Source organism: Pelmatolapia mariae, linkage group LG10_11, assembly GCF_036321145.2.
Source record: "Pelmatolapia mariae isolate MD_Pm_ZW linkage group LG10_11, Pm_UMD_F_2, whole genome shotgun sequence".
NCBI classification, from domain to species: Eukaryota; Metazoa; Chordata; class Actinopteri; order Cichliformes; family Cichlidae; genus Pelmatolapia; species Pelmatolapia mariae.
The window spans coordinates 59,992,213-60,012,999 of record NC_086236.1 but is presented as its reverse complement, the minus strand read 5'-3'; the positions used below and the strand labels follow the sequence as shown (position 1 = coordinate 60,012,999).

At 39.8% G+C, this 20,787-nt stretch overlaps 2 protein-coding genes across 4 annotated transcripts; one reads left to right on the top strand and one right to left on the bottom strand.

Annotated features, from left to right (window-relative positions):
- Positions 1–1,617: 1,617 nt before the first annotated feature.
- Positions 1,618–7,828, bottom strand: tnfrsf1a (tumor necrosis factor receptor superfamily, member 1a). The gene is made up of 10 exons (XM_063486043.1): positions 7,693–7,828; positions 6,219–6,420; positions 6,010–6,124; positions 5,776–5,901; positions 5,493–5,648; positions 5,315–5,399; positions 4,533–4,576; positions 4,130–4,317; positions 3,925–4,042; positions 1,618–3,818 (listed from the first exon to the last, which is right to left on the bottom strand). Exons 2-10 carry the CDS (start codon positions 6,285–6,287, stop codon positions 3,529–3,531), a joined length of 1,191 nt encoding a protein of 396 aa, XP_063342113.1. The 5' UTR covers positions 6,288–6,420; positions 7,693–7,828; the 3' UTR covers positions 1,618–3,528.
- Positions 7,829–9,401: 1,573 nt separating this feature from the next.
- Positions 9,402–20,014, top strand: cd27 (CD27 molecule). Of its 3 annotated transcripts, XM_063486561.1 has the most exons (9): positions 9,402–9,539; positions 12,432–12,483; positions 12,889–13,039; positions 13,131–13,256; positions 15,308–15,445; positions 16,809–16,946; positions 19,052–19,102; positions 19,186–19,290; positions 19,404–20,014. In XM_063486561.1, the coding sequence occupies exons 3-9, from the start codon at positions 12,889–12,891 to the stop codon at positions 19,505–19,507; spliced, it is 813 nt and encodes a 270-aa protein (XP_063342631.1). In that variant the 5' UTR covers positions 9,402–9,539; positions 12,432–12,483; the 3' UTR covers positions 19,508–20,014. The 3 variants fall into 3 exon arrangements, with proteins under 3 accessions (XP_063342631.1, XP_063342633.1, XP_063342632.1); XM_063486563.1 differs by lacking the exon at positions 12,432–12,483 and having other exon boundaries at positions 12,978–13,039; XM_063486562.1 differs by lacking the exon at positions 9,402–9,539 and having other exon boundaries at positions 12,376–12,483.
- Positions 20,015–20,787: the final 773 nt, after the last annotated feature.

Below are 20,787 nucleotides of genomic sequence, written 5' to 3'. Positions count from 1 at the left end.
TTTAACTTAAGTAATTTAAGTTTATTTAAGTGTTTTAAGATACATGGCAAATTTAATAACAAACGTATTTACGTCCAATAAAAAACATTAAATAAGCAGGACAGTCACAAAAAGACCAGATGACAAAACCAGTCAAATACACGTGAGCTCCTGTCTGAAGTGAGTGATGCTCTAATGCTGACCCACATTCTGACTTTAAAGGATCAGAGTGACACGGCAAATACCAGCAGTGAGCCGGCTGAACAGACTGCTGATCGCACTGATAAAAACAGGACACCAGCAGTTTTTAATGACTCCAGGTCTAGTTACACAGCTGTGCGGGTCAGGGTGTCACACCTGGACTTATCTGTCATTATTTCTACCTTGTAACATTTCCTGCAGTAGCTTAAGGCCCCCCCTCCCCACTGCACCATTTACAGCTGTAGCCTGCGGTGTCATTGTTACACTGGCAGGATTAAAGCTTTAGGTGTGTTTTACATTAACACTTTTACCAGGATTCATACTCTCATTTGGACAGTCTTAGAAAGTATCGTAAAAGCAAAGATTCTCACACGAGCAAACAGATTCAGTACACCGCACTCATCTGCTGTCACTCTACTGTCAAACATCAGCGCACTGACTCAGGTGCTTTCATCACCATGTCATACTTGTTTACAATCACTGCCTATATCCTACGGTAACTCAGTAATTAGTGAATTATAATTATATCAGAATTACAGTTCCAGGGCTTCTTTAAAACATGATGATTAGTCAATAAAGACAAGCCTGCTGGTAATTTTATAACTTCAGCAAGCCAGCTAATCAAATCAGAGTCTGTGAATCTACACATGAGCTCTGACGTGTCGGGGCCTTGCTGTGGTCAGCACATAAAACAAACTGTTCCTTCAAAGCAGTGTCTACCCTTTAACCAACAGCTGTTTTAACAGATAAAATCATAAAGTTTACCTGGACTTTCCTGAATCCATTTTGTTTCACAGAGTCATCTTTGGTTTCTGTTAGCTTTCTCCACCTTCTTTCTTTCTACCTTGCTTGTCCCTCCCTCCCTACTCTTTTCATCTGCACCCCTTCCTCCTGCAACTGGCCTGACAGGAACGACTGGATTCTGCAGTCAACAAATCAGCGCTGAGGGCTGGTTAATGTGTCGCAGTTAAGGTGCTTAGTGAAGTGGAGGTGGTGCCTCGCTTCTTTGAAGGTGATCCGTTTTGTTGCTTCTTGTCAATCAGGATTATTGATCACCCCGAACAACCAGGAAAGTTTAAAAACAGCAGCAGAGTGTGTGTGTGTGTGTTCATTCAGCTATTCATTATATGAGAAACCAATAAGGGATACAGAGATGAAATTCAGTGGTGTTGGTACTTCGTGTTTTATATTGCATGCACAGGGAGTTATGGGGAAGAGGTCTAGGCAAAGGAATGTAGCTAAGGAAATAAAATTTTTATAAAACTATCAGGTTAAAACCACAAGGTTAAAACCTTAAAACCACAGAAAGAAAGATAACATTTCGTGTTAATGATTAAAGCCTCACGTTGAAATGCAGACTGGCAGCGTGCCTGCAGTGAAATATGCACAATTAAATTTTTCACACACGTAACTCAGACACACAGAGAAAGAGACATGACACATTTATTAAAACTTGAGTTTTACATTTGATTGATGCGCAACACTGATTGACAATCATCATCCAGTCGGTAAATATTTTTAAGTATAAAACCATTTGAAACCATTTGAAAATACACTTTTCAATTCAAGTGTAACTGATTGCTATGTGAATCTGCACGGTGAAACAACTGTATTATAAAAGTCGCTCAGCTGAGAGACACTGGGAACAGGTGTGTCCTCTTTTCTATAGCAGTATGAATAATGCTTGCATGATAGGGTTTCAATGAAAGCTTATGGGGCTGTGAAAAGTCATTGAATGTGGCAGCGGTCAGCCCTACTATAAGTAGGAACCACAAAGTTTCCAATACAATTTCAGTGGTCCTCAACTGCAGGGTGGGCCTCCCTGTGTGGGTACAGCACCACTTCAAGGGAAGTGTGGATGAGAGGAAGAACATGCACAATCAAGGGGTAAAAAGCTTGTCAGTGTTACTGTGCTGACCTTCATATGACTGAAATTCAACTAGGATCTCTCTCTTTTTTTTAAGTTCCTTCCTCATCGATGTTAATGACTGATAGAAACCGTGCACGAGCTCTTGCAAGGGAAAGGAGGTGGGGGTGGGGGGTGGATAAATTGATTTTTAAGTTGAAGCATGCCACAAAATGTTTGTGAACCACTGTCCTATTAAAACATTACCTGTTAACTCAACGGTACCGGGATTAAATACACCACTTCCCTCTAGAAAGATATACATGTTTTGCAATAATAAGTTTAACTTGTAACTATTTTTTTAATTGCAACTATTTACAATTTAAAAAAAAAAAATAGGTAGCTTAAGTTATACACACTAGTAAAGTAGATACATTTGACTCCCCTAAAAGTTAATAAAACTACATAGAAATGCATACGGTACAAAATGCATCAACCATTTTAAGAGACTTGTCATAGTGATAATAAAGAAATAACACATTGGTTAAGGTGCATTCAGACTGCAAGATTTCAGCAGGAAAAAGCTTTAGCAGGATATTAAGTTTGAGGTATGCCGATCGCACAGTGATAACACCTCCTGAATCCTACGCTATAACGAATGATTGTAATTTCTCCACCACTCTTCCACGCTTCTCGGAGGACCTATCGTACGTGCCAACATTTACCTGGCATGACTCAACTAGACCTTCTTCTTTTGGAATCTCAAACATTTCTTTTTGCGTGTTTTACCTCAAAATCTATTCGTCTGTTTTGGCGTTTCTACAATTGCACCATCACATTGTCTCTCGCTACACTTACATTGGTCATTTTGGTTTTGTTTTGTTTTTTAAAATTGATCCTAAATTTCTGAAAAATACTGTCAGATTTGTGTCTGAGGCTACTTTTGGTCACAAAACTGTCAACGCCCAACTTGGGATTTCTCCAACGGTGCAGTGTAGGACCGTCATTCTAGAGCCAGAGGAACAACTATCCTTTAACACTGGTCATGTTAATGAATGTCTGCGTCTTTGGGAAATATAGTTTGCTTTGGGGAGTATAGCTTGGCTTGGTTTAAAGGTACAAAATAGTTGTAGGATTATATATAATGTGAAGAGAGTAGCATCAGTCTTCTCAGATATTGCTCAGCAATAAAGAAATAATCCTGGTTTTCAAAATGTAAAAAATACTCATTGTAAAAAGCTCTTTGAAAATGATCTGAATGCAAACGTTTTCTGTGACTCTTTCAGCCCTTTGTTCATTTGCTCTTAGTTGTTTCTTCCCATCATCTCGCTGTGTGATTGTCAAAGAAGAACCCAAAGTCTTCAGTCTCATATGTGTGCTGTGAAATAAAGCTGCTGCATTTGTTGTAGCACCAGGCCAGTTTGGCATCCGCGATTGAGTCCTTAAAGTCAGCAATACTTGGGCTCATAAGCATTTTGTTCCTCTTGGCACGTTTTACAGAGTTACTGAATGCCATATTTTGTCTCCAGTTCCTCAGCTGCTTTCCCCAGGTGCATATTTCTTAGTTTTTCTAATAATTCATTGAACAGTGGCCTGTGCAGCATTCCACCTCGTCCTCCTCCACCTGAATGTAAGGCCCACACCCGCAGCATCTGGTAGTGAGCCTCCCGGCAGGATCGGTGATCCATCTCCGCTTGTTCAATCTCTGTATCAGTCACACCAAGACAACGCACCAGCTGCTTCACCTGCACCACAGGTACCAGATCCAGGACGGCATAGATCAGCTCAGAGACTGTCGGGGGGGAGAAATGAATAGGGGTATTGAGCAAAAGCGATACAACTGAGCACTTTTTTTGAAGCTTGCACACTGGACCTCTGATGAGGAGCTGTACACTCACGATTGATTTCCAGCGGGACACAGTCAGGCAGTTTGGACGTCTCCACTTGGGCCACAGAAGTCTGAGGAACCTCTGTCACAATGGTCTCCAAATGTTCCTCACTGTTCACCAAGACCTGCTATAAAACAAGAGCAGATCCTATTTATTGTCTGCAGAGTGTAGACCGAACTGAGAAAAGTAACAACAGGCAGTTAAATCAAGGTACCTGACAAGATTCCTGGGAAGTATCAGATCGCTGGGAGGACCGTAGTAGCCTTTTTTTGGTTTGTCGTTTCGTGATCATGTACGTCATTAAAACCATCAACACCATCAACACTAATATTCCAGTTACAGTTCCAACAATTATATTGACAAAAGAGTCCGGCTCATTGGGCGTATTTTCTTTTGAAGGAGCTAGAAAGTTATAGAAAAAAAATAGATCCATATTAAAACATAAGAAAAGAAAATGTACAGAAAATGTAAAGTTTTACTGGAGTTGAGAATTGAAAAAACATACATTATGTCTTAGTCAAGAAAATTATTAATAATATTTTAATATGCTTAAGTACATCTATGATTATTCTATTTGCTCACTCTTTTGTGAGAAAGATGGCCTGGTTGGTGCTCACCTATTGTGGGTTTTGAACACAAGTGGTTGCACTGAGGAGAGCAACTGTGGAGAAGAGAGAACACATTTCATAACACGGAGGAGGAAGTAGCACATCTTAAAGAGGAAACGATTCACATGATGGCCAAGATGCCTTTTTTACATCATCATATGAATTCAAGCAATTTCATTTTCACACTTTCAGTACTGTTTCAAAGTTACCACTAAGCAACTAATTAGTGTTGAATTAACACTTATTCAGCTGCCACAATCACTACTAATTACTACATTTATTTGTTAGAAAGGATGTAGCTCGGGATTGTTTAAAGTACGGGCAGTAAGTTCCCCTGGGCTCTCAGGTTTTTTCCCATGATAAATACCACTGTACCTATCCACATGCTAAATTATTAACTAACACAAAATGTGGGTTGCCATGATTTTTACATTCAGAATTCTCTTTTTTTTTTTTTTAAGTATAAGACATCCACATAAGACATCTGTCTACATCGGCTTGACTCGAGTGTTTCTAAGTCTTAAAAACATTTACTTCCTCCCTGAGTGGGACAGACAGACCGTGTGTTTAACAAATGAGAACTTGTTCAGTGACTGTTCACATCTCAGGTTTTCATGTGTCATAACTTCTCTGTTGCCAACAAATGGAAAGACTGAACACGCTGAGAAATGTGCTGAGAGTTTCAATTCTACAAACACACTTCCCCGTTAACATTTAAACAAACAATCCCAAACAGTGAAATAGGAACAATGCACACACACAAAGCTCACATACAACAGTCGTATGCTCACCTCTCGCACAGCTTGCACTTGTCGTTGCCTTTGACTTTGTAGTAATTGTCCTTACATCTGCACACAGTGTTATTATCTGGTGTACCTGTGAACAGCAAGATTGTTTCTATTTAGACTCACATGAAGAAATGCATTATGGGCCATGACTGGGTGGGTACTGGAATAAGTTAAGGCTTACATATCTGCATTTCCACTTCATCGACTTTGCACTTTTTACATCTGCGACAATCAAAGGTTTCGCTGTCAATTCTAATCTTGTAATATCCATCTTTACATCGACACTTAGTGTTCTGGTTTCTTAAACATGGCGACACCTGGATTTCATTCTTTGATGCTGCAGAAAGGAACGCACACACACACACACACACAAAAGAAAATCGAGTAAGACAAACCTGAATCTGATGATATACTTCTAAATCTAACATGTTAGACTGAGTCAGGAAAGGATAAAGTTGCTCTACCTTTGCAGATTTTGCAACTAAGGCAGTTGGGGGAGTAGTTCATAAATTCTAAGTACTGTCCTTCTGGACACTGTGTGCAGGTTGATCTCTCTTTGGGACCATGACATTTTTCTTGAAGCTTAAAACCTGAAAACAGGAAGATAACGCGTAAAAACAAAAAGTTAGCTTGATGATGTCTCAGATGATTTGCTTGTCACTGTGGATATATATGACATGCAGTGGCTCATACAGTACCTGGACTGCATTTGTTGCAACATATTCCATCTTCAGTGTGAAACTCGTCAAGTTTACAGGTCTTATTAACTTCCTGTGACTCTGGTAACGATGCCAAAGTGGTGATGAACATGCACTAAAACAAAGAATTTACAATGAATATCCAAAGAGAAGTTCCCAACAAGGGAATTTCTCATTTCTTCATGCTGTGACCTTTAAGGTGTTCTCACCATCAGGAAAAGTAAGGTGCCAAAAGAGGCTTTTTTACTCCTCTGTCCTCTGTGCCGAAGGGCCTCCATAATCAAAATGAGCCAAAGTCCACTAATTTGAGGAAGTGTAGTTGCATAGCATAGCTGCTGCACTCCATCAGCCCCCAATCCTTGCACTGGCCCCTTGGCTGCTGTGTAGGATTGCGGTCTGTTCTCTGGTCAGCTGAATGGTAATTAACAAAAAGGATTTTAATAATAGGCACAGTACAAAAATCATAAAGCAGGATTTTGGCAGAGAGCAGAACGCATTTTAAGGCTCTAATCGTGTCAGCTGCTACCATGTTTGCTTGTGCACATTAGAACTACTCATATGCTACAGTATTGTGTGGCCAGTGATTGGTGGTTGGCAGCAATGAAATGGAGTTCCTGTCATAACATTAAGACATACTGTGCTTTTATCAGGTGTTATGGATGCATAAATGCTAAAAATGTGCTATTTAATCCAGTTGGTAGGTGAATGCTTGGCAACAAAATGACATCATAACATCTGATGATAGATAAGAACCCCCCAGACCTGCCAAGTTTGGTTGCTCAACTCCTGATAACATAGAAGGAGATTGCATAGAGATGTGGAGCACTATTAAAAATTATTTTTTACATTTAAATTACCAGAAGTGAAACAAAGTGAACCCCGGGTTCACATTGTGTCCATGGACTTGTATTGGACAGAAATTTTAAATAGATTAGATGAAAGCAAATGATATTTTATGGAATTACGATGAGAAACAAATGTGTGGTAGAAGCTGAATTATCAGAAGTGGTTTTCCCAGCATGGTGAGGAGATGAAACGAAACTGTCTGCAAGCCGCTGCACAGGTAATAATTTACCTCATTTATTTAACTCACAAATGTAACGCCACAGGTATACGGATATGTAACACGTGCGGGGGCTGAGGCTGCAAATGTTTTCGCCTGGATTTTTATTAAAGCTGACTATTAGCAGAGCGGTGCTGAAATACAATCCTACACATAATACTGCACATTATGCATCTTCTCCCGTTAACAAGCCCTTAATTCAATGAATTTAAACACCTTAAAGAGGACGAGTTTGGGTGTGACTACTTTGAAGACAGTGTGATCCCTAAAGAAATAATTCACAGAGAGATTGATTTTGTGCTCAGTAAACGAAGGTCGCATATCTGCGCCACTTGTTTGGGCAGCTTCCCTCTTCGCTTCCCTGTCTCGGTCAAAGGCTGAGATTAGAGCAAACTTTGCCTTTTCGAGTGTTTTTAAGCGCACAAAAACTCGACGTGTCTTATTTTTGCGTATTTACAGATAACACTGACGTGTTTGAGAACTTAATCTGCACTTGTCATTTAACTTTTTTCTTGTCACTGGTTTCGATTTAACTATCCACCACACAAACGCCCACCACAATCTGATATGAATCGCTCCTTCCCACAGACATACTGCTTAGATATTTAACCGTCACTTACCTGGACAACCACCGTCACTCCGAGGAATATTTCTTAACTCAGCTCCTTGCGTGGAAATCGGCATTTAAGTTACTAAAGTACACATATATATATTTTAGAGAAAGCAACGCGACAGAACTGCCGCTGCCCAGTCTCTGAAGAGGAGAGGCGGTCTCAAACGGGAAATGCTGTGACGCGCACGTTTCACAGGAATTAGTTTCACAGGCAAACTGGCAAAACTGCACCTGAGGTTCAAAAACACAACAAACCTGTAGGAAAGCCGTTAAACCAGCAGACGAGTCAACTTCAGTTCAATAAGGACAATAACAAGAATCATAAAACACTTGGGATGTGGAGCTATCTGTAAATAAAAGCAGACTACGATCATTTGCAGCTTTTTTAAAAAATGAATTGGAAATTTCTACATTAAAAAAAGATATTAAATTATATTTTAGACTATATATATACACAGATATCTAAGGGAACAATCCACAACCTAAAACATAGAGTTAAACATCGATAGGCCAGTAGCTTGACCGGATAAAAAGAGTATCTCGGAGAGAGGGTGATTTAGTCTTTCCCAAATACAGGGAGGGGTTCACCTCGGTGCGAAAGACTGCGTGGGCTAGTAGTTCATACTAGCATTGCATTGTAGGTTTTCATATTCAGAAAACCTCTGTATACAAGGGGCAAGGACTGCAAGCCGCTGCACGTCCACGCACCAGTGTGAGTGCTTAAATCTGGCATCCATCCATCAGTCCTCCATCGTAGTGGCAGCAGACTAAGCAGGATATTCCAGACAGTCTTCTCTCCAGCAACGATTTCCACTTCGTCATTGCGGGGGAGGGCAACGTATATAAATCAAAAATATTGAACAACACCTCTTAATCTTTTAGCGCCATTAAGGAATCACAGACATTATAAATGAAGTCGAGACCAAGTGAAGTTGAGTGCTGAGCCACATTGTGCATAAAAGTCGCCAACGCTCCGCTGACTCAATAATTGCAGCGTTAATGGCGTGGCCAAACAGCTGTAATAATAACGTGTAGGTGTAGGTGGCTCAGTATTTATGTATGTCTCAAACGGGTTCTGGGTCTTTCTGTGCGTCTGCTCCCAGCAGGGCAAGCCCGTAAACCTCCCAAAGGACGGACCCAGATAAAAAACATAACCAAACAAGATCCAGAAGCGTTTTGGGGCCTGAGCTCACGTTAGATGAGGCTAAGTGGACAGCTGTGATCTAATGAATGAAAAGGTAAATGATTGCCTCCCAGGGGCTAAAGGGGAATTTAAAAGCCAGCAGAGTGATGAAAGTGAGGGTACAATTACCACATATCATGTATGTAGCTTTCACATTTGTGTCACGTACAAGTACCATCATTGCAGGCAGGTGCTGTCATCTGCTATGGATGCTTAACTGACCTCTCTGCAGGCCATGTTTGTTTACATTATACAAGGTGTGCCAGCTGCTTTTTGTAAACGGGGTTGCTTATTAACTACTCTTTAATTAAAGACAACGTTAAAACGTTAAAAAACGGTCTGAGGGACCCAGGGTCCCTGAGCAGTTGTGGACTTTTTATTTTGTGTGTGTGTTCACTGTTATTTTTTTCCATGTGTGTATGTATAGGGAGGTGTGTGTGTGGTCGTAGCCAGGAGGCCGGGCTACAGGCACCGTCCGGTCTGAAGATTGCTGGCCACGCCCGAGGAGGATGCCACACACCGGCAGCGGATCAGCATCGGCGGAGGGAGCTACTTAATGGTGTGGTGAAGCCTCCACCGACGCGGGATGATTCTGTCACGGTTTGCCAGGGCAAGCCGTGGGGATGTGGAGGAAAATAGGACCCAAAACGCAGGACTCTTCACTGCAAACGGTGCGTTTATTTACAGTGCGATAAATGATAATAAATCCCTTTACTTCCGTGTTGTGTCTTCTTCCCAGCTTCTGTCAGGGACCTGGGTCTGGGCACGTCTTCCACTTTCTTTCCACACTTGCAATCTATGACATTCGTCTTGCTCTCTTCTGCTTGAATGTGCCAAAGATCTGAAAATGTCCTATAAAGGGATCAACCTTTAATACCTTTGTATAATTTTACTCCTAAACGATTCACCAAATGAGTGGACGCTGAGTGGTTAAGCCAGTACTTTGAAATCATTAGTTATTCTGGAAAGGACCTGATAAAAACGTCTTTGCATACTGTGAAATTGACTACAGAGATTAAGTATAGGCTGTAAGGGAAGTATCACTTAACTATATTTATAGGCACCATAATTTTTAAAAGAGCATCCTGTAGTAGACCAGACCTTTATTAAGGAGGCCAGCAGAGCGTTACCTCACGCGACTTTGCTATTACAGTATACTAAAGAGCTCATTCAGCAGAGCAAGACAAGTGCTTCCTCAGAAAAACCACATCCTTCCTTTATAGTTAGCAACAAAAAAGCATCTTCATCTCTTCACTCTTCCTCCTCCCTCTCACCCAGTCTTCCTCTGTGTCACACATAAAGTGTCACTTACACTAACCCGTTTGGCATACATAGGTCTTTGCAGAAATGCACACGCAAATAAACTGCTGATTTCCCCACACAGTCTTTTAGTCCAGCTGTGAGGACTGACTGGCCCATCTCTGACTCAGCATGCAGATTTCAACTAAAAAGTGGCGTTGTTTATCTGTTTACTTCATAACAAAAAAGTCAACATGTTCCTGGCAAAAGAACTTTTGAAGTTCTGTTCAGACGTATCAACTCTTACGGTCAAGCATCAATACTGATACTGAAACCTCAAGATAAGCATGACCAGTTTTGCTGTAACCAGTTCATGATCAGCCATGGTCTTGTTGCACAGTCATCTCTCATCCAGTCATCTCTGTATTCTGTTTGAGTGTTGCTACTCAGCTATAGTCACACTTGTCACTTGAGGCTGCCCCTATTTCCTTAAACCTAGTCCCCGTTTCACTGTTGAAAGGAGGTCACGTGCTGTGGCTTGGTTTCTGTGAAAACTGAGGTCAAGTATAGTAACTATCGCTGGCTGGCAGCTATCTACACACTAATGACATTTTGTCGTTTTTTTTGCTGATTAATGTTCTCACACCTACGCTACCAGTTACACCAATAATAAAGAAATTAACTAGAAACATATCATTCTTATCATTTGCAGCATGATTTTACCCCCGTCTGGAAAATATACCTTTTGTTTTAATTCAGAAAAAATACACTCAACCTTCAGAAAACAAATTGAATTGTGCATGAAACTAACAAAAGACAGTCTAAGACTTCATACAAGGATAACAATGAGGTCCACACCATGAACAAATGAGCTGGTGGATCCAGATGGATGTCTGGATCTGGATCGTTTTTTAATATTGTGATTATACTGAGAGTCTATCTTAAACATGATGCCTCACTCTTTTTTTTGTTATCCCACTTCAGAAGTGTGTGTGAAGCTGTGATGTGAAATGCCCAATTTTCTCCTATATCAACATGTCAGTGTTTAAAAAAAACTCAGCTAGTTTGCCCAGTGTGTAAGTTTTTTGGACTTTCTATTATAGGTTTGTTTAATGTTTTATATAATTTCATGTTTTTTTACTCTTAGTAAATTTAGCCCCATTCTTGGTTCCTAGTTGCCTTAGTTGTAATCCTTCCTGTGTTCCCTTTCTGCTATGTCAAGTCTTGTGCATTAAATTCCTTCACGTGATGTGTCTTCCCTATTTAATTATCACATTTCCCGTTTTACTTTGAGAGTTAGAATTCCTTGTGCGTTGCCTTTATTTTTGCTTCTCGTACCTTGTTTTCTGTCTGATTTAGTTCACCTGTGTCTTATCTCCACTTTCCCTAATTACCCTTCTGTGTTTATTGTCTGTGTATGTTTCTGTTCTCCTTCCCAGTGGTCCCGACCTCTGGTGTTTCTGGTGTTTGAAGGCCTTAGTGTGCTTTCAAGTCTTAAGTTTCAGTAGTTATAGTTTTCAGTTTCCTTTGTCCCTCATGATTCACATTTGTACAACCTTGACATCAGTCTGCAATAAACAGCTCGCTTTTTGTTCACCTCAGTCTGCCTGTCATTTGGGTCCTCACACTCAAGCCCCCGTGACAGTCCTGGCTCTAAATCTGACTCCAAAAGTTAAAATTGTAAGTTCACCCATGCTCCACTTTTGGTAACACTTTTATATTAATCAGTCCTTACCTTCTGAGTAATCCAACTGACAACACACACACACACACACACACACAGCCAATAATCTCCTTGGTAGAGGTAATATTTTATTATATTATAAAAAATTTTTTGTAATGAGCAATTTGGGACCTATGCATGCAATTGGCATTGCAATGTTTTCGATCCTCATAACATTACACGCCTTCTCATTATCATAAAGTAATTTCTTGGAATGACATTTCTCACATTAACTATAAGAGTAAAAAGATACCTATGAGGTAAACGATGCCTTACATTAAACGACTTCATCATCCTGTGCTAAGAAGAGGCGAGAGAGAGCGAGAGTGACAGAGGTGAAAGAGAAAACGAGAGAATAAAAAGCATCAGAGTGCTTGCAGCAAAAGCAGATTTTGGAGGAAACGAGAGAGATAGGATGATGGAAAAATGTGGAGGCTGACAGGGGGTATGTTGCTGTGCACAGCCAAGGTGGTCTCCAAAAAGACAGGAGAGAGAGAGAGTGGGACAAGGATGTTGACTGTTAATATGTAAGGTTTTCAGGATGAGTCATCTCTGACATTTTATGAACAGTCCCTTGACACACTTCTCGTCCCCTGCTCAGTCTCAGGCTCAGAGGGTCCCAAGTGACATCTTGCTAAAACTTCTCCTCCACAGTAAGTAAAGACTTTCACAGCATGTATTTTCAGCTATAACTTTATCATTTTGAATGTTTTAGTAGAGCCTTGTAACCTGTTTGCATTAGGATGTAAAGCTGGTCTCTCTTAGTGTTGTATTTTGTATGTGTTTTATCATCAGCGTGTTACATGCTTCTTTAGAGTTTAAAATGTGTGTCCTAACATATTTAGGCAGCCTGACTACCAAATTCTTTTTCTCAGAATGGAAGATGTTATTATATTTATCATCTTTAACCTTTAGCGTGTTTCACTGAGTGTCTGCTGGGATTGTTATGTGAATACATCTGACAGAATCATGATAGTAATACTTTTCCTCCTGTCTCTGCTTACTCCCCTCCTTTTCTTCCTCCTCCTCCTCTTCTTTTCTTGTGTGTTTCTTCCCAGATGCGGCCACTCTGTTTTATTTTACCATTACTGTGCTTCCTACCTTTGCTCTCTTCTAACCCTGTAAAGCTCACTTCAATTCTTTGCAGTCCAACACAGTACAGCTGGCCACATATATCACCTAGGTTTTGTTGTGAAAAGTGCCCTGCAGGTACAGTAACTTCCTCACATCCCATTAGAGCTCATGGCTGTGATGTCAACAGTAGTGCTTTAACTGCAAACTGATGTTTCATATATTCCAGGTGAGTTTGTGGCCTCACGCTCACAGACCAACTGTGACCATAAATGTGAACCCTGTGGACCTGGGAAATACACAGCTGGCTACAACACGGCGATGAACTGTGAATTTTGTGACAGCTGCAGCAAACGTGAGTAACTTCACATCTTTAGCTTTGGGCGTGGAGGCGCTACAGTACATGTGAGGATTTGAAATGTGTGAAAACTTTTAGGCAATTTTTAGACTGACAGCACAAAGAGCTTTAGTGGCAGGAATGATGACGTAGTGGGTTTTACGACTTACACGTTTTTCTACAGACACATTGATTCAAGCTCTTGTACACAAATATTCCCGCTAGAGCGTACCTGTTATCTTTTAAGCAGATAGAAGAATGACAAAGCATTACAGTAAAAATACTACTCAGGACCCCCCCTCCCCTTGTTATAGTGAAACATGTGGTTGCTTATACATTTTGTGTTAGTGTGTGAGCTCTATCATGCTCTCTCTTGATGTGAGATGTGTGAGTGAGTCATTAACTCTCTGTCGACCTGACCACTGCATTTGACCAATGACTCCACAGAATCTTGACAAAGTCAGACTGCTAGCTGTTTCTCAACTCATGATTTCAGAGAAGTTTGCATATACAAAACTTACGCAAGGGGATTTCCCATTTCATGTATCAATGGGGGGGGATACAGTCAGAAGGAGATGAAAGACAGGAGGGGAAGAGAAGGGGGTCTGTGAAACCAACTATGAGCAAGCATTGGGGTTTAATATGATGAGATTCTGCAGCAGAAGTTTATGTTTACACAGTAATCTTGACATGGTCTGCGGCACAGCCCACCGAGACAGGAGGAGGCTGAAAAAGCAGACCATCTTCATGTCAGTGGAAAAAAGAGCAAAATACCAAAAAAGTAGCAAACAGCGGAAAGAGCAGAAATGTCATGTCCTATGTTATTATTACTCAGGGCTTTGTGCTGGTACAGGTGAACAAAACAGCATGCCGTGCCTTTTTTAAATGTCACTGTGGAAAACACAGACGAGAGAAAACACAGAACTGAGACAAATTCGAGTTTCTCGGTCTCAATTTTGGCTACATGTACATTTTAGCTGAATTTGACTTTTTTTGTGTGTCAACCAAGAAGCCTTTTTTTACACATATCATAACCAAAGGGCTCACATACCTTTTTCCAAATTACAGACCAGATACATATAGACATTTAACATCTGACCAAACATCTACTTATTGTTTATCCACCTGCACATTAAAAAACTGTTTACATTTCTTCAGCAGAGGAAGGTGGGCGTTCAAAGCACAAGAAGGGGCTTTATGCCAATTAACGGCTATGGAAATAATTCAGCCCACTCAAAAACTTTACATAGCAGAGCAGTGATATAAAAAGGGCTTCTGTGTTGTTGGTGTCAATGATCTGTTGGTGATGATGATAAGAGTTCGGATGTGTGGACTTCAGAGGGCTTCATGGAACAAAATGCTTGGTTACCTGTTTTCTTCTGTTTACTACTCTGTATGTTTATGCTGCTTACTGCTCTCACTGCATTTTAATTCATTATTATAAGACAGCAGAGTAAAACAGTGCTGAGCACACATGTAAGAGTCGCTGCCAGCTTTAAAATGTCCACATTCCTCAGTTGTGTTGTGACCTCAGACTTGGCACTTACAGTCACTTATAGTTATAAGATTATAGCGACTGCAGCTGCTCATTTTATAGTAATCTGTCTGGAAAATGTGAAAATATTTTTATTCTGCTTGTGGACCGTTGTTGGCTGGTGAGCTTTTAAGACTCTGCATGTTGTGCTACGTCCCTCTGTGACCCTAAATGCCACAAAATGATCTCTGTTTATGATTTTCACTTTGTGTGTTTGGTTTTGGGATGACTGTGACTCTTTGGAAGTCATATAAGTAGTTCGCTGCTTGCTAATTTGTGACATCAGATTGAGGTGTGTGCACTAAAGCATCATTTAAGAAAGACCTTGTTTCATCAAACTGAAATTCTCTAAAGAAGAAGCACCAGACGTGATAATATAACCGTCTTATGACTTAAAACCAGAATCTTTACCTGCCGTGCCCAGCTTTGTTAGTCATTTCACATTTTCAGTTTTATCACAAAGACATCCTTTGCACACACTTTCAACTTTATCCGTCTTTAAATCACTTTTAACAATGACCGTGTTTTTCCACAGCAAACATGGAGGTCAAGACAGAATGCAACGCGACTCATAACACCGTGTGCACATGTAAGGCTGGCTACAAATGCAAAGACCAAGACTGTAAAGAGTGTGTAGCCACAATCAAACCCACCGTCCCTCCATCTACTACTGGTAAGTGAGCCCTTCTCGGCACAGTCAACTAAATGTGAAACAATTGTTGACACAGTGGTTATTATTTATTCATTGCAGTGTTTTGTTTTGAATAGTTTCAAACATCACACACTTGAGGGCCACGTGCAGCATCACATTCTCGTTAAGGAGCTTTGTCGTTTTGCATTCTTTAATTAACAAATTGCTACAGATTATCAGTGTAAAAGCACAAAAAATAACATTGTAGATGCGTTGCCCAAAGACATAAGATCGGAGACTAATTTAGCACTACCATGAAAAGCAATAACATAACAGATATACTCATCTTTTACACCAAAATGATTTTGGCGTCAAACTTGTCTGAGTGTACAGGCTGAACCACAAAAGGTCAGCAAATGCTCATTTTTTCATGAGAAGTTACTCATTTAACTACATCTGGAAATATAACTTTTTTTTATTTAAAAATACTCCTGAGAACCCATGAGTTCAAATGCCTTATTTTATGAAAACAAGACTGAAAGTAGCTCAGTGTAATAAGTTTGTTAAAAGAAACCGTTTATTTACATGTATGCACAAGAGCATTTACTAGCGTGTTTGTCTGGATCCAGTGGAGTACCTACAAACAAGGAAACATTCACACTCAAAAAATATTCATGCCCAAAGTGTTGACGTTAAGTAATCTGATTACATGAAAACATTCAGTTGCGTAAGTACAACGTAAAATGTTCAACTTAATAGAATCTGGCCAAATGAAACTTACATTGAGCTCCCTAAAAAAATCACGATTAATGAATTAAATGAATAAACCTTTGATTTGATAAACTTCAGTTGCATTTTGTTTTTATGAGAGCAAAGATTCATTTTTTGAGTGCATATTTTAACCCAAAGAAAAGAAGATATCAACACAAAAGTACCACCAGGATATTGTAAAGCAGCACTAACCAGCACTAACGTCAGGACTTGCTTAGAGAAACCCAATCATAGATAGTCATCACCCACAACCCTACAGAGGTCAGTCAGCTCTATGTGGCCTTTTAGCATCTTTCAGCTCGTTGTTTCTAGTTTTTAAAGTCTGCCAGTAATTAGTTTAGATACCTTTAACGCTGATGTCATCCACCTTAATCCCACTGTGTCTACGAGGGTGAAGTATGCACTCTGAGGTGATAACATCAGTGTTTAAAAAGTGTTTAAAATTCTCTAAAGAAGAAGCACCAGATGTGATAATATAACCGTCTTATGACTTCAAACCAGAATCTTTACCTGTCGTGCCCAGCTTTGTTAGTCATTTCACATTTTCAGTTTTATCACAAAGACATCCTTTGCACACACTTTCAACTTTATCCGTCTTTAAATCACTTTTAACAATGACCGTGTTTTTCCACAGCAAAAGTGGACGTCAAGACAGAATGCAACCCGACTCATAACACCGTGTGCACATGTAAGGCTGGCTACAAATGCAAAGACCAAGACTGTAAAGAGTGTGTAGCCACAATCAAACCCACCGTCCCTCCATCTACTACTGGTAAGTGAGCCCTTCTCGGCACAATCAACTAAATGTGAAACAATTGTTGACACAGTGGTTATTATTTATTCATTGCAGTGTTTTGTTTTGAATAGTTTCAAACATCACACACTTGAGGGCCACGTGCAGCATCACATTCTCATTAAGGAGCTTTGTCGTTTTGCATTCTTTAATTAACAAATTGCTACAAATTATCAGTGTAAAAGCACAAAAAATAACATTGTAGATGCGTTGCCCAAAGACATAAGATCGGAGACTAATTTAACACTACCATGAAAAGCAATAACATAACAGATATACTCATCTTTTACACCAAAATGATTTTGGCATCGAACTTGTCTGAGTGTACAGGCTGAACCACAAAAGGTCAGCAAATGCTCATTTTTTCATGAGAAGTTACTCATTTAACTACATCTGGAAATATAACTTTTTTTTATTTAAAAATACTCCTGAGAACCCATGAGTTCAAATGCCTTATTTTATGAAAACAAGACTGAAAGTAGCTCAGTGTAATAAGTTTGTTAAAAGAAACCGTTTATTTACATGTATGCACAAGAGCATTTACTAGCGTGTTTGTCTGGATCCAGTGGAGTACCTACAAACAAGGAAACATTCACACTCAAAAAATATTCATGCCCAAAGTGTTGACGTTAAGTAATCTGATTACATGAAAACATTCAGTTACGTAAGTACAACGTAAAATGTTCAACTTAATAGAATCTGGCCAAATGAAACTTACATTGAGCTCCCTAAAAAAATCACGATTAATGAATTAAATGAATAAACCTTTGATTTGATAAACTTCAGTTGCATTTTGTTTTTATGAGGGCAAAGATTCATTTTTTGAGTGCATATTTTAACCCAAAGAAAAGAAGATATCAACACAAAAGTACCAACAGGATATTGTAAAGCAGCACTAACCAGCACTAACCAGCACTAACGTCAGGACTTGCTTAGAGAAACCAAATCATAGATAGTCATCACCCACAACCCTACAGAGGTCAGTCAGCTCTATGTGGCCTTTTAGCATCTTTCAGCTCGTTGTTTCTAGTTTTTAAAGTCTGCCAGTAATTAGTTTAGATACCTTTAACGCTGATGTCATCCACCTTAAATCCACTGTGTCTACGAGGGTGAAGTATGCACTCTGAGGTGATAACATCAGTGTTTAAAAGTGTTTAAAACAACAACAAATTTAAAAATAAAATAAAATATTTGTTATCGGATCGCATTTTTTATGAAACACAATGAAGAAATGTTGTTTACAACTTACAGCTTAAACAGTTTTTTTTTTTATTATGGTTACGTTTTGGCACCATCAGCACTTCACAAAGGTTAGGGAATTTACTAACTTCATGTGAAGTGCTTGAGTTGCCTAAACCTAACCACAGAGGAGAGCACAGACACAGGTGAGAATGTGAGAATTGTGCACTTCTCTTGTCTACCTCAACAGCCTCCTGGCAAAGCTCTGCGCAGTGCTTAAAGGAAATTTCCTTTCATGCCTCCATCCCCCCTACAACATAACTCAGTAACAGTTTAGTAATCCATGATAACAAGTTCTAGGAGACAGGCAGATTTAGGGGTGTAGTACATGAATCTGTTAACTGATTCAAAGTCTTAATGTCGTGTCCTGTGTTATTATAACTCAGGGCTCTGTTCAAGAGCAGGTGAGCAAAACAGTCTGTTGTGTCTTTTTTTTAAATGTCACTGTAGAGGCCCTAGATGTAGCATGTGTTTTCCTGTACTGTAATCCTGCCTACATACAGTAATGTGGACAGGTCATAGTCAGAATCCCTAAAATGTTTCTGATTCAGCTGAAACCGTTACATGACTAAAAATAATCCAAACAAATGAGCTGGTAATAATGCTTGGAAGCTATTTGCATGTTCTCTATCAACTGTTTACCTCTTCTGTAGTAACCGTGGAGAAAGGACACACACATTCAAACACACACACACACACAAACACATGATGAAATAAGTTAAACATTAGGGACAACAGAGTGAGCTCACTGACAAATCCAAACCACAATAGTGTCATCTTGTCATCGAACTAATAATGCCTGCAGTGAGCTTATAAGGTTCTCTTTTTTTAATGTTTCCCTCTAGTGGTGAGACCTGAAGTTACCACCACCAGGCTCGCCTCTAAACCAATTGCAGGTAAAGTAGCCAAATTGTGTTGCCTGTGAAATTATTGAACTGATGTAAATTATGGAAACTAACTCTCTCATGTGTTATTATAGATACAGTGTGGTTCCTGGTGATAATTGCCCTCCTGTGTACAGGAATTGCACTGGTTATTGTGACAAAAATCAAGCCATTTTTAGTCTGGATTAGGTTCACTCACGGTTAGTAGATTTCTTTTAAATCACTTAATATTTTTCTTAGAACTTTTGTGTTATAAATACCCCCAAATGATTAAATTCTTATTAAAAACATCCCGTCATTTCTTGCTGCTCAGGGTACTTCTTGGCTGAAAAACCTGCAACACAACCTGCATGTGATGAAGAAGTGTCCAAGCCCGTCCAGGAAGTGTGCGGGAAATGTGACCAACCTATGTGCTAAAGACCAGATCTGGAATTTGGAAGAGCGAGAACTTGACAAGACACTCAGTAGCACATCTCAGATGGAAAACATTTGTCACTGCTTTTGGACATTTAAATGGAGCTAAAAGGCACTCCGCGCCGTGCTGATCAATGAAATGCCAGAAGATGGAAAGTTTGAGACTGTTGCTGTTTCCTGAGAGGACAGATGATCATTTTGGCGTCTGTGACTTTGAAGTGTATAAAATTGTGGTGGGTAAAAATCTTGGAACTGATAAGACAGAGGGGACATTGTGGCAGTGAAAGGGAAGTATGTACTATAGTACATAAAGTTAAACATATTTCATGTATATCTACATATATGTGCAGACACAATTAGCTGCTTTTGTAGCCAGCTTTTCAATATCACATGTGGATGTTCTGTGTACATTTTTTCTTCTATTTCTTTTTCATTTAAAATAAACTTAATTTGACTAAAACTACCTAATAACTACCTAGCAAAGCTTTCAACACCTTGGATGGCATTCTTTGCACTGAGCTAAAGAAGCTTATTAAAAGTATATACAAGAGTTCGTAAATCATAACTTACAAAGAAGACCACTTTGCAGCTGTTCTTCTGAGATTTAATACATTTCTGAGGTGAGTGTTTTCCAGAAGCTGCAGAAACAAAGTCAGTGCATCCGTAGCTTGCTGAGGAAAGACGAATATGATCCATACTCATCTGTGGTTTCAAAGTTTGTTGTATCCAAGTCTTCTGAAATTTTTGAGATGCATCATAGGATCTCCTCTTTTGACATGTGGGAGTCTTTTCCCTGCTCCTGGGAAGGGAAGAAAATGGTGTCATTCTCTCCGCTCCTCTCCTCCTCAGAGAGATGAATGCTGGGAGAAGATGCAGGATGAAACACGGGACAGTTTCTCTCATCCTCTTCCTCTCTCCTCGCTCTCTCAGCTGTCTTCCCGCATTCGGTCGTTGGCCCGACTTGACCCGTAAATTGACTGAGCAAGCTAAAGATGACTGTGCCTGGATTGTGCACATGGACCGGACCTACAGGGAGAAAACAAGAGCAGAGAATGGATCAAAGGATGTTTTTAGCAACCTACAGAGATACATTAACCTACAATCTACAGAACAGGACAGCTAAGTGCAACTCGGACTCATAACGGTAGCACAGCTGCATCTTTTTGTTTCTAGCATATTTTTTCTCGAGTGAGTCAAGCATTTCACATAAGAAGTCTTCATTTTACTCAGCTGTACCAAGATTGGCTGCTGAAGGTGTTGAGGGCTGCTGCTTTGTACTGAAT